The 18,344-nt window shown below is 54.5% G+C and overlaps 1 protein-coding gene across 2 annotated transcripts in view; it reads left to right on the plus strand.

Moving 5' to 3' along the window:
• The window catches only part of LRRC28 (leucine rich repeat containing 28), a 38,300-nt gene extending 22,325 nt beyond the window's left edge, over positions 1 to 15,975 (plus strand). For both annotated transcript variants that reach the window (XM_055143097.1, XM_055143098.1), the window contains 4 exons: positions 2,974 to 3,076; positions 7,551 to 7,726; positions 8,515 to 8,674; positions 15,731 to 15,975. In XM_055143097.1, the coding sequence (XP_054999072.1) occupies positions 2,974 to 3,076; positions 7,551 to 7,726; positions 8,515 to 8,674; positions 15,731 to 15,803 (512 nt within the window). In that variant the 3' untranslated portion in view covers positions 15,804 to 15,975. The remainder of the gene's footprint in view (positions 1 to 2,973; positions 3,077 to 7,550; positions 7,727 to 8,514; positions 8,675 to 15,730) is intronic.
• The last annotated feature ends 2,369 nt before the right edge of the window (positions 15,976 to 18,344 follow it).

An 18,344-nucleotide genomic window follows, 5' to 3' on the forward strand; every position in this document is an offset into this window, starting at 1 on the left:
CCTTTCCTACAAACAGAATTAAATTCTGCACTTAGGAAATTAACAAAATAAAACCAGTTCCTCTGCATGCTATGAGTTTGAGAAGTCCAACAGTCTTTTGAGAGAGAAAAAGGGGGATATTAGTAACTTTTATTTTAAGGGGAGAGTCATACCTGGCAGTGCTCAGGACTTAGTCCTGGCTCTGCACTCAGGAATCACTTCTGGTATTGCTCAGGGGATCCTCTGGGATGCCGGGGATCGAACCCCGATCGGCTGCACACAAGGCAAGCGCCCTCCCCACTATGCTATTGTTCCAACCCCCAATAATAGTAGATTTTATAAGGAAACATGTCCACTGCAGGGCCCACGGGGTCTAGGAAAACGAGAGTGGAATCACAGAGGCTCGCCAGTGTCCAGCCGCAGCAGATCACGGCAGCCCCTCAGACTTGTGAGCCATGGATGCCTACATTTCCTCCTGTTTTCCTCTTCTTTCCTTATCTTTGTATTTGGTGGAGCACCCTCCACACAGTGCTCAGGACACCCCGAGTTCTGGGAAGTCCATATACTTCAGCGTTACTGTTCCTGATGATATGTTGGGTGGCCAGAACCATCATAGGTCATGATCCCCAGTGGACTCTAACCACGTGGCGCCAACAGGGTCAGAAAGAGCGTGGTGCCGGAGGGGCCGATTCGGTTCTGGCCTGTGCTCTCACTCCTGCCGACTTTTATGTAGGTTCACTTGGTGGAAAGACTCAGGTTCAATCCCCGGCATCCCGTAAGGTCCCGAGCCTGTCAGGAGTGACCGCTGAGCACAGAGCCCTGAGCACCACCAGATGTGGCCTTGGAGCAAAAACAGAAAAAAAGAGCTCCCAGTGGGATTCAGAGACTGTGGTAGTATCCAGACCAAAGTGCTATTAAATAGTTGACTTGGGGGGTTGGAGCAATAGACAGTGAGGACGGGCTCAAAAGATTCTAAAGGGCAACTCTGAGACCAGCAAGGGTGTGGATTTGGTCAATACAGATTGTTTTTTGGGTGTTTTTTTTTTCTTTTCTTTTTTGGAGTAGTCCTGAGTTTTCTCTGCCTGTAAGTCTAGCAGATGTCAACGGCTTGAGGCAGCGTCTCCCAGGATGCCGTGCAGAGCATGCGGGAAGTGCTCCCTGCTTCCTGGGAAACGCAGATCAAGATGACAGTGGAGGGTCAGGCATATAGGACAGCCAGTGAGGCATGTGCCTTGCCTGCAGCCAACCCCGGTTTGATCCTTCATGCCACAGAGGGTCCCCTGAGCATCACCAGACGTGAGCCTTGAGCACAGAGCCAGGAGTCATCCCCGAGCACTGCCAGGTGTTTCCTGGATAGCAGAAACAAACCATGCCCATCTGGGAAGATAGCTCTTTCTAAAAGCAGTGATTGCAGCACACAAGGGACCTCGCCCGTGATTGGTGGAAATGGATGCAGAGGTGCAGCCGTCATGGGAAAATGCTTCCGAGCATCCTTGGGAAGCTGAAGACCAAGCTAGTGTGTATGATCCAGAAGGCCCAGCCTCATCAGGGCACCAACTCAGTGTCAGTACCATGACCACAAGAAGGTGGTTCACCCACAAGGTTTCTTGCAGTTAAACTAGGGAACCAGCTGATTCGTCTGTTGGTGCAGTAGGTAATGGAGAAGCATCAATACAGTAGGATTTTTGGCAGCTGTTGACAGAAGATGCAGTTTACAAGAGAGTAGGAGCTTGCAGGGGAATCATGGGAAGCAAAAGAAGTCAGAAGGAGAGACAAGGATTCGGTGATTTTACCTCTGTATCCTGATAGGTAGTTAATGCCTAAAGGTGGAAAGTTGGTGACAAAACAGAAATAGAATGAAAAGATCAACCGTTGATAACAGAACCCAGGTTGCCAAAGGAGAAGAGAGGGGTAGACGGAGTATAAAAATGCATTGATTAAAAACTTAAGCGCATGAAGGGCCAAAGAGATAGTACAGTGGGCAGGACGCTTGCCTTGCGTGCAACTTTCCTGGGTTCGATCCCCAGCAGCACATGTGTTCCCCGAAGCCAGCCCTGCCAGGAGTGCAGGTTAAGTCCTTTTTCCATGGTCAACAGCAGGTTTCATCCCAGAGGTGTTGAAATCTCCGACCAGGACCTGACGAGATCATGGGGCGGATAAGGCATTTGCCAGGCACGTGACCTCTTTCCACTCCCTGGCATCATAGATGGTGCCCTGTAACAAATCATCATGAACAACATTGTAAACCTGTGTTTATATATTGTAAGGGGAATATTGGGGAAAGTAAACAAATAAAAAATAAAACTGGGGGGATGCGGGGGAGAAAAACACAAAAATAACCAAAGTGAAACAACAATAAAAATTTGTTTGAGGGGATGACCCAAAGGATTTAAAAAATAATAATTGTATATAAGTTATACTTGTAACTTTTTTTTTTTAATTTAAAAAAGTCCAGTCGGGGCCAGAGAGACATGGCTGGTGGTAGGAAAGGAGGAGGGGACAGTCGGAGGAGGGGGTGGCAGTACGGGGCTCTCGTAGGTAAGAAGGAAGGAGACCCGGCTTAGATCCCCCAGGGACCGAAAACAAAGGGTCAGAGAGATGCAGCCCCGGATTGCACACCTCAGACCCAAGTTCTACCCTGAGCACCGCTGGATGAGCCCCCGCTGCTCCCCCGGAATGCAGCTGCCAGTTCCCATCCAGAATCCCCGTTTTCCGTTGCTCTGGTGTCCCGCCTGAAGGCCTGGAAGCCCCTGGCCTCTGACTGCCAGCATCACGGCCACTTTCTTTTTTTTTTTTTTTTTTTTTTGGTTTTTGGGTCACACCCGGCGATGCACAGGGGTTACTCCTGGCTCTTCACTCAGGAATTACCCCTGGCGGTGCTCAGGGGACTATATGGGATGCTGGGATTAGAACCCGGGTCGGCCGCGTGCAAGGCAAACGCCCTACCCACTGTGCTATCGCTCCAGCCCCACGGCCACTTTCTTTCTGCTGCAGATCTCGGTCGCTCTCGGGAACTGCAGTACGTGTTCGTGGATAACAACGCCCACCTGCAGGGCCTGCCCTCCTACCTGTACAACAAGGTCGTCGGGTGCAGCGGGTAAGCCCCCCCAAGCCCAGCTCGGCCCTGGGTCCCTCAGAATCCCCCTGCACGCCTTGAGCTCGTTCAGTTGTCCGGTGTCTCCGTAGACGCCGCCCGGTGGTAGCCGGGAGGCCCGGGCCCGCGAGTGCTTTGTGAGTAGCCCAGGCGCCGTGAGTTTTCCTCCTTCTCCGCTCAAAAGGAAACAGCGCTAGGAACTCGGTGGCCCAGCCAGGTCCCAGATGCCCCCGGGCTTGGCATGAATGGAAAAACTTTTCTTCCTCTGCCCCGCCGCCCCAACCCCGCCAGGCGCTGGGCCTCTGGTTGTAGCAACAGCCCTGGCACCAGGCCGGCTGGACCGTTCACAGCGCAACAGTTGGAAATAGTCCCTGGGCCCCCGCCGAGCCTGATGCGAGCAAATCCGATGTTTATCTTCATCAACCTGGTGGGCATTTCCCGGCAGAGCCGCCCTGGTTTCCCGCTCAGCCGGGGGTCCCAGAGAGCCCCGCTTCAGCTTCTGCAGGCAGCGGACCGTGACGCCCACAGGGGAAGGCTGGGCGCCAGGCTCCCCCCGAGCCTGACCTTAGAGGCTGCCTGGAATCCAGCGGCGGTGCCAGGACGTGCCACTCACGCCCTGGCGTCCTCAGCATCCTCAGGCCTGGGCTCCTGAGCCGTGTTCCCAGCAGGACGGGGCGACACGTCAGCTTGTCCAGAGGGGCCGGCGTGGCCCGGAGCACCTGGGTGCCTGCCCCAGAGCACCGGCAGGACGCAGGAACCAGGTCCCTCCCTGAGGAGGAATGAGAGAGTTGTCCTGGGAAGCCCCGGGCGGGCGGGCGAGCGTCTCTGCAGGCTGATGAAACCTCACCCTGCGCGGGGGCCCAGAGCCCTCCTCGCAGACACTGGGCGGGCGGGCTGCCGTTCGCAGCTCCCCTCGTGCTTTCTGCCACTGCTGAAGGGGCCGTGAGACAGATGCGCTCGTTAGGCCCAGTCAGTTCTTGGAGACTCGTGCAGATTCTCCTGCTCGCCCGGAGCAGGGCCGAGCCCTCAGCCACCAGGAGACTGGGTGATGCAAGCTGGCAGCCCCGAAGGGAGCGTGCCCCGCGTTCCTTCCCAGGCTCCCTGCCCCCTGCTGCAGGAGGGTGTTTGATGCCTGGAAGTCACTGTCCTTGATTCTGGTGTGGCTCTGGTTGGCCACAAAGGCCACACTGTATATAGTATACACAGTAACACACAGTGTGCACAGTATATACAGTATCTACAGTAAGTACTGTAATATAAAGGTAACACATGGTAATATACAGTATATACAGTAATATATGGTAATGAGCAAACCAGTTCCAGTGTGTGTGTGTGTGTGTGTGTGTGTGTGTGTGTGTGTGTGTGTGTTGGGGGGGATCTGATAAAACATTCTGGATCCAAATGAACAATACTTGAGCCAGCTTACTGTTGTTAAAAGGTACTAATATTGGTACTAGATTCCAATTTATGCTTATTTAAGGGTTCGAATGCACAATCTTATTTTGGGGGAAGGGGGCTACACAGCAGTGCTCAGGACTTACTCCTGGCTCTGCACTCAGGGATCATTGCTGCCTGTGTTCAGGGGACCCTGGGTGCTGGGGATCGAACCCAGGTCAGCCATGTGCAGGGCAGGTGCCCTTTCCACTGTCCTATCACTCTGGCCCCCAAATGTACAATCTTTTGCAATCACTTTGGCATTTAATCTCAGACAATTCCTGCAAGATCTGTTACATTCAGAGAGTTTAAGGAAAGGCTTCTGGCAGTGACTCTCATTACATTGTGAACTGTAGCATACCAGGATTTCATCCTCCAACAGATCATTTATTCCTAATTCTTTTTGTTTGTTTTGGTGCCACACCAGTGGTCCTCAGGGCTGACTCTTCTCTGTGCATTCAGGGATCACTCCTGGACAGCTTAGGAGACCCTGTGGGATGCTGGGGATCAAACCCGGGTCAGCCTTGTACGAGGCAAACACCCTCCCCACTGTCCTGTTGTTCCAGCCCCCCATAATTCCAATAGAGACCACTGCCCTGGGTCTTCAGGGCACAGCCATCCCAGGCCTCTCCCCACTTCTCTGTCCCGTGAGTCTAGCACTGGCATGGGGCGGGTGGTTTAAGCCCCAGTGCCTTTTTTTTTTTTAATGTGGGAGTACTATTTTTTCAGCCATTGATTAAGCTGATTGAATTGAGCATGAATTCCACATTACTTTTTAAAAAATATTTTTAATTGAATATCCATGAGATAGACCACGTCAAAGCTGTTTATAATTGGGCTTCAGTCATACAATGATCCAGCACCCATCTCTCCATCAGTGTACATTTCCCACCACCAGTGTCCCCTGTTTCCCACCAACCATCCCCCAACACCCCACCCCTCGCCCCCAGACTCCCTGTTATGGGGACACTTTCCTTCTTGCTCTCTCTCTCCTTTTCCCTTTGTGCATTATGGTTTGCAATACAGCTGCTAGGAGGTCATGGTATTAGTTCAGGGCATTTGGTATTTTGGACAGTAAGGCTGGAGTAGCTTTTCAATCAGGTGTCTGCTCTGGGGTGTGGATGTGACTTCCGGAAGAACAGGGAGCTGGGGAGAGGTAGCCCATCCCGACCCCAGAAAGCCTGGAGATTTCAGTCACAAAACCCACATGCCAGAATTTTCAGCGGATTTTATCTTGGTGAGGTCCGTCCTAAGACAGTGGAGTCAGGCCGGGCGTGTGGCGGCAATTTTGGATTGTGAAGACAAGAGGCTGCCAGGGGCTCTGCTTGTGCGACTCCAGGCTGACCCGCCTCACTCTAGTTCAAGATTAACTGTGTCTGGGCCGGAGCGATAGCATAGCGGGTAGGGCGTTCGCCTTGCGCACGGCCGACCCGGGTTCAATCCCCGGCATCCCATATGGTCCCCCAAGCACCGCCAGGAGTAATTCCTGAGTGCAAAGCCAGGAGTAACTACTGAGCATCGCTGGGTGTGACCCAAAAAGCAAAAAAAAAAAAAAAACAAGATTAACTGTGGCTTTTGATCTCTTTCGAGATTTATTTGTGGGTCTCTGAAACAAGGCCAATAAACAAGCTTGTGTAGCTGAGCCGGAGGTGGTTTGTGGGTGTACATGTGTGGGTGTGTAAATACCTAACTTTTGGCCATTTAATTTCTTGGTAAACTTGGTCCCACGTTGTTGGGGTCTGGCCAAAGGCACAGCAGCAATTTGGGGCCTCAGGAAGCCTGAGGGCACCATCAGGCTGCCGCTGCACTTGGCCCGCAGGTGCAGGTTGGCCTGCTGGCACCGTACCTACCCCACCTGTGCCTTTTATCGTCATCCTAATCATAGTTTGTCCCCCAGCCACACCGAGACTGGTGTTTGCCGAGTCTTGGCCTGTGGTAGCCGAGTTGTGGGACACTGGACTTGTGTCTGCTCCCTGGCAGCCTGTCACCCGAGTCTTTGTGCATCGTGTGTTCGAGCAGGGCTTCTCAGGAGTGCCTCTGCCTTGCAGCGTCTCCCAGAGGCCCTTGTGGTACTGCCCCTCCCTTAGCAATGACGGCAGCTCAGCCCTGAGATGATGTGAGGCGGGAATGTTCTCAGCGCTCCATCATCTCAGAACGCCTCCCGGGCCCTCCTCACCTCCCCACCTCCCGGCCCCTCGCTCACAAAATCCCGTCCCCCGTGTGCCTGAGCGCCTCTTTGACCCCTCCCAGCACGCAGGGAAACGCCTCTGGGGCTCCTGCTGCTCTCCCATCACTGATGCCGATGAGATCACGGGCCACACGTCGGCCCTGGAGCGCAGAAAGGGCCCTTGGGCCGGGTCTGCCCTCTGCTCGCTACCCGGGTTCTATACACAGCTGCCCTGGCTGGTGCCAAGCAGAGGAGACATTTACTGTTAATTGCCACATGAACGTAATTAGCAGTTCCTGTGGCATTCACGAACGAGGAGCCAGTTCTGCTAGCGGGAGTAACGGCCAAGGGAAACGGTAGGCGGTACGCGAGCTCAGCGCCCCCGCAGCCCGTGCCACGCCCGCAGCCGCTCGCCACCTCCCGTGGGCCACAGCGCTGAGGACAGATCCGTGGGAGCCCGAGAACCGGGCTTTTGGGCTTCTCAGCCTGCATTTGGGACTTGACGGTGTTGAGTCCTGGGCAGGGTTCATGGAGAGGTCACACGAGCTAAGAAGCAGCAGCTGGGGTCAGGGTTCAAAGGGCCAGAAGCCCAGGCCTTTGCATGCAGGAGCCCCGGTTTCGATCCTTGGCACCACCTGCTCCTCGAGCACTTCTGGGGAATGGCCCAAAAGCCCAGAACCAAATACACAGAAAGCCGGCGGCCGCTGGAGGGCAGGAGAAGGGCCAAGGAAGGCTCCCAAATACTTGTTTTCTTTGGGGATTCACACCTGGCGGTGCTCAGGGATCACTCCCAGTGGGGGCTGAGTGGGTGGGGAACCCCGCGGGGGTCCAGGGCCTCTTCTCCTGACGCCCCGCCCGCCCCTCCTCTCTCGGCAGCTGCGGGGCCCCGTTGCAGGTGTCCGAGGCGAAGCTCCTGGCCTTCTCGTCAGGGCCGCTCACCGTGTTCCTGCCCGCCGAGGTGAAGGCCGTGGGCACGGGGCAGGACACCGTCCTCCCGCTGCAGGAGCTGGTCATGCGGACACTCCACCGCGCCTGCTCCCGCACCCCCAAAGGTATGTGCACCGCCCCCCACCTCAGGGCAGCCCCTCCAGAAAGGGAGCCCCCCCGCTGCCCCCAGCGACGGCAGTCCTGACCTCAGATCGGCCATGTCCACCAGAGGCCGGGCCGGCATGAAGCCCCAGTGTCCGTCTCCCACTGGACAAAGGCAGCATCAGGAAGCGCAGGCGGGGGCACCACTGCACCCCCCAAACAAAGCCAAACCGCTTCCAGCTCCAGTGGAACAGGGGCCACGTTCCTGACTAACTACACGAGTGTGGTTCTCTGGGGAGACTGCCCAGCAGTGCCCGAGGGCAGATGCGAAGGTTGCGAGAGGCGTGTGGCCCTGCCTGCCCCGTGTGGCATATACACTGACGGGGGTGCAGTTAGACCTGTGTTCCGTATTGTTTGGGGCCACACCTGGCAGTGTTGCGGGCTGATTCCTGTGCTCTGTGATCAGGGATCACCCCTGGCGGGGCTCAGGGGACTCCCAGGGATTGAATCCGGGTCAGCGCGTGCAAGGCCAGCGCCTTCCCTGCTAGAATAATGCTCTGGCCTCTTTTTCTTTTTTTTTATTTTTCCTCAAAATACAACACTGGGGTCAGGGTGATAGTATGGTGGGGAGAGTGCTGGCCTTGCACACAGCTGACCCGGTTCAAGCCCCAGCACCCCCTCTGGCTCCCATAGTCTGCCAGGAGTGATCCCTGAGTGCTCTCAGGTGTGGCCCCCAAACAGGCCCCCTGCAGTGTTTCCCAGGCACCCTTGGCCGGCTCTGCTGACTGGCGGGCTTCCCTGTGTCTTCCAGATCTGGAGGGTCTGTCCCCTGTCTCGTTACCCAGAAGCCTCCTGGAGCTGCTGCGCTGCCCACTGGGCCACTGCCACCGCTGCGGGGAACCCATGTTCACCATCGTCTACCCCAAGCTCTTTCCCTTAAGAGAGACGCCCATGGCGGGCCTGCACCAGGGGTAACCACCCTCCCCCACCCACGGACGGGCACGGGGTGGTGGGGGGTGGCGGAGCGGGTGGGGGGGGCACCAGTGCAAGGATCGCCCGTCAGCAGCCTGCAGGGGGCATCGCGTGTGTCTGTGGGAGTTTCGCTTTTGTTTGGGGGTGTCACACCCAGCGATGCTCAAGGGTTACTCCTGGCTCTGCACTCGGGCTTTACTCCTGGCGGCACTTGGGGGAACCTGTGGGGTACTGGGGATCGAACCTGAATCGGTCATATGCGAGGCAAGCGCCCTCCCTGCTGCACTATTGCCCCGGCCCCTCGGAGGAGCCTTTCAGCCTTTTGTGAGCAGCATGTCTCTCGGGGCAGGAAAAGAGTTCCATTGTCATCCATGTAGGGTGGCAAAACGTTTGGGTTCTGGGGCCACACCCGGCAGGGTGTGCACTTAGGAATCAGTCCAGCGGTGCTCGTTAGTCCCTATAGGATGGTGGGGCTCGAACCCAGAGCGGCCACTTGCAAGGCCAGCGCCCTCCCCACTGTGCTGTCGCTGGGGCTCGAAGCCTCTCAGTCTCTGGAATCTTCCCGACACTCCCTGCTCACGTGCAGAGTACCTGTTATATGACGGGCCTGCCCAGACCTTCGACTTCATGGGCGTTACTTTCTCAAAGTGTGTGAATGTGCAGGCATGCATGTGTGTGCGCACAGGCGTGGGTGGGAGTGGTTTTAGATGTCTGACCTGTCCAGGTGGCAGTCTCCGGCTGCGCCCTTCTCCGGGACCTTGCCTTGGGGTCCTGAGAAGGTTCACCAGGTGGAGACTCCCAGGGTGGTAGCTGCAAAAAGACGAAAGGCAGCAGTTTCAAAGGACACCGGGGCGGGAAGGCTGGCATAGCGGGGGAGGCGTGGGCTGGCACACAGACAGCCCAGCACTGCGGAGGGTCCCTGAGCCCCTCCGGGAGTGACCCCTGAGCACCCCCAGGTATGGCCCCAAAACAAAAGGTGAATGACAATTTTTTTTCCCAAAACTCCACTTGTCCCATCGTAGCTTACCGATTCTCTAAGCACAGAGTTTCCAGGAAACACTGTCTTGCTTCACTCCTGCCCCAGCCGTGGCGTTGGGAGTGGAGGAGCCATGGAAACTGAAGCTCAAGCCTCCTCTGTCGTCCTGTTGCTGCTGCTGCTGTTTTTGTGACGCATGATCATCTCTGTTGAACCTCATGTAGAGAGATGAGAGGGGAGAGAGGAGGAGAAGGACAGGTTGGAGAGAACCCGGCTTTTCCAGAGTGGGAATAGGTAAAGCAATATCACGACCAGCCAGCGAGACCCGTGTTCAAGGGCGAGCACTGGCTGGACGAGTCTCCTCCAAAATTCAGTGACTCACCAGGTGATGAGCCGCAGGACCCCCCACAGAGGGCTAGGCTGCTGCATCTCCCCAACCCAGAGTGGCAGGGTCAGAGGGAAGGATTTTTTTTTATTGATTTTTATTTTTTTTATTGATTTTTAAATTTATTTTGGTGGATTATTCATTAACAAGTCTCACAAAGGAGACGTTACTGGTGCCCGCTCGAGCAAATCAATGAACAATGGGACAGCAGTGCTACATTCATTAACAAGCAATACAAAGTAAATTACTTAGGTCCTGCCTTGGGGGGCAGACTCTGGGCACACCTCGTGATGCTCAGGGCTTGCTACTGGCTGGCTCTGTGCTCAGTGATCATTCCTGGTGCTACTCGGAGGACCATATGGGATGCGGGGGATCACACCCAGGTTGGCTACGTGCAAGGCAAACATCCTCCCTGTCCTGTCGCTCTGACTAGCAGGGCTGAGGGCAAACAAGTTCAGCCCTGCGGTGTGGGGAGTGCTCTCACCTCTCCCCCGGCCCCCCCCCCGACCTGTTCCCTCATCTGCCTCTGCATCTGCACTACAAGATCTCTAAATTAGAAACTTGAGGCCCACTCACGTGGCCTGCAAGTAGCGCCCCTGAATTACGCAGACACCAGGCCCTGGACTCGGGTCTCCCCGGGACATGGGGGCAGCTGGCGAGACTCCTGAGCTTCGTGCTTTCGAGTGTAAAATGAAGAAGATCATTGTCGCGGCTTCCATGCAGGGCCTGGGGAGGCTCCCTTGGCTCAGTGCTCCCCAGAGGCCAGTCTGAGGCTGACCGAGAGGGAATCTTGTTGCAGGGTCGCTGCTCTCGGCTTGGGCAGCTCGGACAATTTGCTGCCACTGCACTGTGTGCGTGTGACATGCATGTACCTAGCATACACACGTGCTTCCTGTGAGCGTGCACTCATGAAATACCCGAACCAGTTGTGCAAAGTGAGATGAAGATACTGATGCGTTGTTTCCTACTGTGGAAGACCGAAACAGGAAGGAGGAAAGTGAAACCGAATCATCTGCTCTATTTGCTTTTTGGGTCACACCTGGCAATGCTCAGGGGTTACTCTTGGTTCTGCACTCGGGAACCACTCCTGGCCGTGATCAGGGGACGCTGTAAGATGCCGGGGATCAAACCCAGGCTTCATGTGCAAGGGAAACGCCCTTCCTGTGGACTATTGCTCTGGCCCAGAAGCTGGTAGTCTTTTTAAAATTTTTATAAAGTTGTTCACAATAATTTATTACATTGAATATTCCAGCACCAATCCGACCACCATTACACCTACCACCACCATATTTCCACCCCGACTCCCAAAGCCTGCCCCCAAAGGAGGACATAAATAATTTATTTTGTATTGCGTGTTTATAATAGTCTGCTAAAAATTATCCCAAAGAGTTTCTTTAGAGGAAAGTGTGTGAAGATTGTTGTATTTCACCCTGGAGCCATTAAGCTCTTGTTGGTACATCAGTGGTGTAGAGTATGAGGTGCAAATGCAGCTACCCGCTCCAGGAATTCTGAAATTTTAAATACGGTGATACAGCTGAGGTTAATTTTTTTTTTTTAATGAATGATGATTTTGAGGTCTGGAGGCATCTCAGTGGTGTGTTGCTCTCGTGTTGCTCTCTTCCAAGATGTTTATTTGTGAGTGTCTGGATCATGGCCATTGATGAGCTTATATGGCACCAGAGGCAGTTCCTCGGCATGACCGTCAGACTACCGGAAGCACAGGGAGACGGGGGGGTTTTTCGGCAGATTTACTCATGGATGAGGCTCGTTCGAGCCTGTGATGAGACAGCCTGGTGTGAGGTCATCTCTATTGTCTGTTGCTCATGTTGCTTTCGTGGTAGGTTTTTAAAGACCTCTTTGAAAAGCAAAATTTCATGTCTTGTTTGTATTCACTTGTGAAGATTAAACAGGTTCTTCAAGTGCAGCCCCTTGGGGTTAGCTTCCTAACTCCATTTGACCATTTGAGGCACCTCGTCAGTATTTGCATTTTCCCGTATTAATGGCAATTTATTTTTCTGCTGTGACTTACGAGATTGAGTATGAAGACTCGGACACTGATTCAGTCTGATCATATTGATCTAATAAAAGAAGTAGACCAGGCCTGGGGGTTGGGGATTGATTGCGCTTCTACTGAGCAAAGCCTGAGGGGGTCTCTTAAGGTTTTTTTTTTGGTTTTGTGTCTTTTGCTTTTTTGGGTCACACCTGGTGATGCTCAGGGCTTACTCCTGGCTCTGCACTCGGTAATCACTCCTGATGGTGCTCAGAGGGCCACATGGGATCGAACCTGGGTCAGCCGTGTGCATGCAGATGCCCTCCCCGCTGTACTATTGCTCCCAGCCCCACCTCTTGTTTATAGCCAAGGAGATGCCGGAATATAAACGTGACACGTGCTGTAAGTCGAAGCTGAGGTCTGCAAGTGAGTGTGTGGCACTAACCGGCTCGCCAGGTTGTATTCCTCAGTAGCTACGGAGGTGGTGTCACAAGCATTCATGAAAGGACCTGTTTTTGTCCCTGAAAAGCCAATACTCACAACTTAGTTGCTTATTGCTAAAAATAAAAATTCACTATTTTCCCCGTATCCCCCCCATTCACTCTTTTTAATATCAACAAGCCCCCAGAGATTTTTATGACATCATTATTCGGGTTTCTAATATCTTTGACTCTGTTTGCCGCTGAGGTGACAAAATAATGCTTCATATCTGCCATATCTCAATGAGTGTGGACGTCTGGCATTATTTTAAGGAGCAGAATTCATAGGCTTCTCGAATACTAAGTTCTCTGTAATATTAGGCTGTCCGTTCCAGCCTCATAGATTGAAAGAGAAAGAAATGACAGCATTCTGCATAAACATAAGCTCCTGGGCCTCCGGTTCCCTCGAGCCGAGGATTTGCTAATTGGTTCTTGACTTGGACCACGGGTCTGGGCAGCTTTCGGTTTTCATCGCCGGAGAGTTGGCACAGCGGGGAGGGCACTGGCCTCGCACACGCTCCTGCCTGGGCTCGATCCCCACAACCCATAGGGTCCCCCAAGCACTGCAAGGAGTGACCCCTGAGTACTGCCTCGGTGTGGCCCCACTTTTCCTGCACCCCATGTTTGGTGGTTGGTGGACTGGCAGCTCTCTCTCGGGCACGTGTGCCATGGAGGCAGCAGGCCGTCCGCCTCTCCGGGCTGTGCTCAGGGGTCACTCCTGGCAGCGCTCAGTCCACCCTGGGTCAGCCGTGTGCCAGGCCAGCGCCCCCTCCGCTGTGCTGTGGCTCCGTCCCCCGACTGGCCAGCAGGCTGCATTCGCTTGTTCGTGCTGCCTCTCCTGTCACCACACAGGTGCTTGGGCCAGACCCCCTGGCCCTCCTTTTCCCGGTCACGCCGCAGGTGGGTTTTTGTTTGCTGGGTTTGGGTTTTCAGTTTCTGGTAGTGCTCAGGCACTGCTCCTGGTTCCTTGCTTGGGGGGCAGGGTGGGGGGAACCACACGGCGCTGGGGACTGAACTCGGGTCGCCCCACAGGGCCACCGCTGCCCGCATCAGTGGACATTAGCCTGAGTGGACAGCAGGTTGGCTGCTGTGTTTTTCAGTCATTCTCCTGGACTTACTAATGTGCTCACATACTCAGGATTTTTCTCTGACCACCTGCACTAATTTTTCCCCCCTTCTGCTTTGAATTTCCTTCTGAGTCAGGGAGCTACTTTTTAATTTTTTTTTTTTTTTTTTTTTTTTTTTTTTGCTGCTCATCAGGCAGCGTCTCTGCAAAGAAAATCCCACGTTTCTTCTGGTTTCCAAGGGCCCCATATGTGCAAACAGTGGTGTGGTGTGTGTTGTTAAGTCTCGTGGCATTTCCGTGTTTCCAAACGATGCTGAACTGTGCTTTCTGCTGCTTCGCCGGTGACTGTGGGGACCGACGGCAGCCCCTCGGGCATCGCTTCTCCTGCCTGTAGAGTTGGAGGCTCAGCTCATAGTTTGTGCCCTGAGTCCCGTGTGGCTCTGGAGCTTCAGCTGCAAAACCTCAGCACACTGAACCAACACACCTTTGAGGGCTTTGTCTTCCTTCCTTCCTTCCTTCCTTCCTTCCTTCCTTCCTTCCTTCCTTCCTTCCTTCCTTCCTTCCTTCCTTCCTTCCTTCCTTCCTCCCTCCCTCCCTTCCTTCCTTCCTTCCTTCTTTCCTTCCTTCCTTCCTCCCTTCCTTCTTCCTTCCCTCCTGCCTTCCTCCCTCCCTCTCTCTCTCTCTCTCTCTCCCTTTCTTTCTTTCTTTCTTTCTTTCTTTCTTTCTTTCTTTCTTTCTTTCTTTCTTTCTTTCTTTCTTTCTTTCTTTCTTTATTTCTTTCTTTCTTTCTTTCGTTTTGTTTTCAGGCCACACCTAGCAGTTACTCAGGGCTGACTCCTGACTCTGGGCTCAGGGATCACCCCTTGCAGGTCCAGGGGACCCTGTGGGGTGCCAGGGATGGAACCCAGGCTGATCGCGTGCAAGGGAAAGACCCTCCCCTACACACACACACACACACACACACACACACACACACACACACACACACACACACACACACACACACACACACACACACACTGTACTGTCGCTCCAAACCCCTGGGTGTTAGGGACCGAACCCAGGGGTCCTGCATGCAAAGTGTCTTTGTGGTCACTTAGATGAGAAACACAGCTCGCAGCTGCAGTTAGCCACTGCTGAGTCTTGTGAAAGGAAAGAAATACACAGACGTGGGAATTCTTGGTGGCCCAGATACGGTTTCCTCCAGCCTGCAGTGTGGAATGAGTCCCTCCTAGGGAGTCCCTTTGACTCTACGTATTGTCTCTTTTTTGAAGGGGGTGGGGAGAGGGCCAGCGATAGTCCAGTCTGCCTTGCACGTGGCTGATGGGGTTCGATCCCCAGCCTCCACAGAGCCCCCGAGCACCGTCTGGGAGTGCCCCCCTGGAAACCAGTGGTGGCGTCATTGTTCGGTTTTCTAGTATGTTTGGCTCCCGTTTGCTACCACTGCGATAATGTTTTGTGTCTGCCATATCTCAGTGACTGTGGACATCAGGCCCAGTCGACATGGCCCCCAAACCAGAAATAAACAGTGAAATCTCATTTTCACTTGGACTTGAGGCCAGTTTGTCTCTGCGTCTCAGTTCCGCAGAGGCCACCTGGACAGGCCGTCCAGGTATGGGGGATCGTCCAGATGGCATCCTCACCTGTGTTGGTTTTTTATGACGATTGACTTTTTTCCCCCTCACCTGAGCAGGGCGCCCGCCCATGGCACCTGTTGGCCATCCTGACCGGTGGAGTTGGTGCTGCTCAGGGGCCTGCAGTGCTGGTCACTAGCTGGTCACTGGAGTGCTTGGGGGCACGCCCCACCCCCCACAGGTGACAGCAGCAGTATTGGGGGGAGCGTATGGCAGCAGGAACCAGCAGGTGTGGCCCACGTCAGACTGCTGCATGATCTCCCAGCCCTGCCGTCTCCCATTGTATTTAATCATTTATATATCTGGGGGGTTGCGGGGCACACCCATTGGTGCTCAGGGATCTCTCCTGATGGTGCTTGGGGGACCCTATAAAATGCCAGGATGGAACCGGGGCCCATCGCGTATACAGCGAGCGCCCTCCCCGCTGTGCTGCCGCCCTGGCCCCGTCCTCCACTTAATGCAGGCGAGACACCCCGAGACGGGAATCTGGACCTCACCGCACCCCCTCCCGCCTCTCCCCTGCAGGAGGACAGCCGTGAGCTTCGTGGCATGCTGCTGTTCTGCCGGCTGCCTGCAGACCTTCGACCTCCTCAGCTGACCGCGTCCCATGGTGTCCACGCAGCGCTGCCCGCGCTGTGACACCCGCAGCCCATCCTTCTCGTGGGTGCCACTGAGGCAGGCTGACACGCCGCTGCATCAGGAAAGGTCACCGAGGCGTGTCTGCCGGCCCACTCCCCACCGTGTTAGAATACATCCGTCCCCAAATCAAGTCTCTTGTCTCTTGTCATCTGTGTCTTCCTTCCACAGGGGCACCCCCTGGGGGGAGAGGGGGGGGGAGGGGGGAGGGGCATCCCCCTGAGTAAGTTTCTCCCCCAGTGAACTGCAGCTCCACACGGGCCCAGTTCTCTTGGGCATAGGCCTTGGGCTGCTCCTCCCCGCCCTCACTCTTCCCCCCCAGATTCTTCTCTGCCTGGCGGGGCTCTGGGGACCCCACGGGGTGCCAGGGGTCGAACCCGGATCAGCTGGGGGCCAGCATTTGAATCCCAGTCCTGTCTCTCAGCCCCCTGAGAACACTCTCCTGCCCTTCGCCCACCCCAGCCCTTCAGACGAGCCCTGGAGCTCAGCTGGCCTTCGGGGTTGCCCTGGAATCAGGTCATGCTCTGGGGGCTGAATAGGTTCGAGTGTAAAAGGATGTTGTAATCCAACTCTGCGCTGGTGTCTGATGCACCGTGGCTTCGTGGCAGCGGCAGACAGGCCAGCTGGCCATGACCAGGGACTGTCTCAGCCCTGAGCCTTTGACTCTTCCAGCGGGTCAAGCAGAGGTGCCCAGTGCTGCTGACCACCCAACCTGCATCCAGAACCCTTCTTTGTTTTGTTTTTTTTCCAGAAAAGCATTATTTAGTGCGTGTTATTTTCTGAATAGTGATTATGCTGGTGGAGAAATACTCGTACCCCCACCCCAGTACCCCAAAGTAAGATACTTCAAGCAAACTGATAGCAAAAGGACGTGATGTGTTGATAAGGGTAAAAATCAGAAGATTTTTAGGTTCTCCCATGAGAGGGTTTGATTTAAAAAGGATTACCCAGTGCCAGAGTAGAGTGCTAAGACAGAAGGGAGGGTGTTTGCCTTGCAGGCGGCTGACCCAGTTCAATCCCCTGTATCCCATAGGATTCCATCCTCCCCCCCCCCCCCCGCCCCTTTCCCCCCGACCAGGGGTGATTCCTGAATGCAAAAAACAGGAGCAAGCCCTGAGCATCACCGCATGTGGCCCAAAATTTAATAAATAAATAATAGAAAGGATCACCCTGGGCTGGAGCATAGGACAGCTTACCTTGCTCGCGGCCAACCCAGGCGAGATCTCCGAGCTCCCATCGGGAGCACTAACCAGACACAAGATCAGGGGATGTGCAGTGTCCAGACAGGCAAATGCTCACCACATAAACTAGATTCCTGGTTGCCAGAGCCTGGAGAGAGGAGAGGGATAGTGACCGCCAATGCGGGTGGGGTGTTTCGCAGGTGCCGACCATGGTCTGCAGTTAGTGGTCGTCTTAAAAATATTTTTCACAGAGAATGTTGGGAGGACCCACTCGGGTTGAAAGCTGCGTACCAAACATAGACTGTAGACCGAACATGAAGGCCACTCAGTACCTCTATTGCAAACTACAGCACCCAACAGGAGAGAGAACAAAAGGGAATGCCCTGCCGCAGAGGCAGGGTGGGGTGGTGGGGGTTGGGGTGGGGGTGGTGGGAGGGATACTGGGATCATTGTGGAGGATAACAGGCACTGGTGGAGAGATGTAAACCAAATGCAAACATGAAAGTTCACAAGTTTGTAACTGTACCTCACGGTGATTCACTAATAAAAATTTAAAAAAAAAATTCAGTAACTATCCTAAAACCTACTTGAACTGCACGCATCAAAAGGGTGAATTTAATAGTGCAATGATGTTATCTCGAAAGAAATCAGCCGGTGAGCCAGCATACTTTCCAGATCTGATGATAAGCACAGTTTTGGGTGCACGCACAAGCCTTCCGGGCCAGGACGCTGCGGCGATGGAATCTCGGCGGCAGACGCTGTCATCACCCGCAGATACCAGCTCCAGGCCACGCCAGCAAGTAATTTCAAAAAGTCCTGGTGGGCAGGTTTCCCAACTGACTTAACACACTGAACAAAGGAGTCATCACTTGAGGGAGATCTGGGCCAGTGTCTCTGGAACGGAAGCATGTCGAAAACTCCAACGCCCGTGCTCCGCCGGGCTGGAGAGAGCACAGCAGGGAAGTGCCTGGCTCTGATACCCATGCCCCCTCGGGCCCCCTGAGCATCGCCAAGAGTGGGGCCCTGGGTACCAGTTTTGGCCCAAAACCAAAATGAAGAAAAGGCAAAATCATGAGAGAAATTGAGTTCAAAAATAGAATCTCATTGCGGATGCTGAGGAGCCTGGGGCTGGTATCTTTGCTTGTCCCCCAGTGTGCTATGCCTTGGTGCCGTTCTTGACCGAGCACAAAAATATGCAGGCAGGGGCTGGAGCGATAGCACAGCGGGGAGGGCATTTGCTTTGCACGCGGCCAACCCGGGTTCGATTCCCAGCATTCCATATGGTCCCCTGAGCACTGCCAGGGGTAATTCCTGAGTGTAGA

This window comes from Sorex araneus, chromosome 6 (genome assembly GCF_027595985.1).
Source record: "Sorex araneus isolate mSorAra2 chromosome 6, mSorAra2.pri, whole genome shotgun sequence".
NCBI classification, from domain to species: domain Eukaryota; kingdom Metazoa; phylum Chordata; class Mammalia; order Eulipotyphla; family Soricidae; genus Sorex; species Sorex araneus.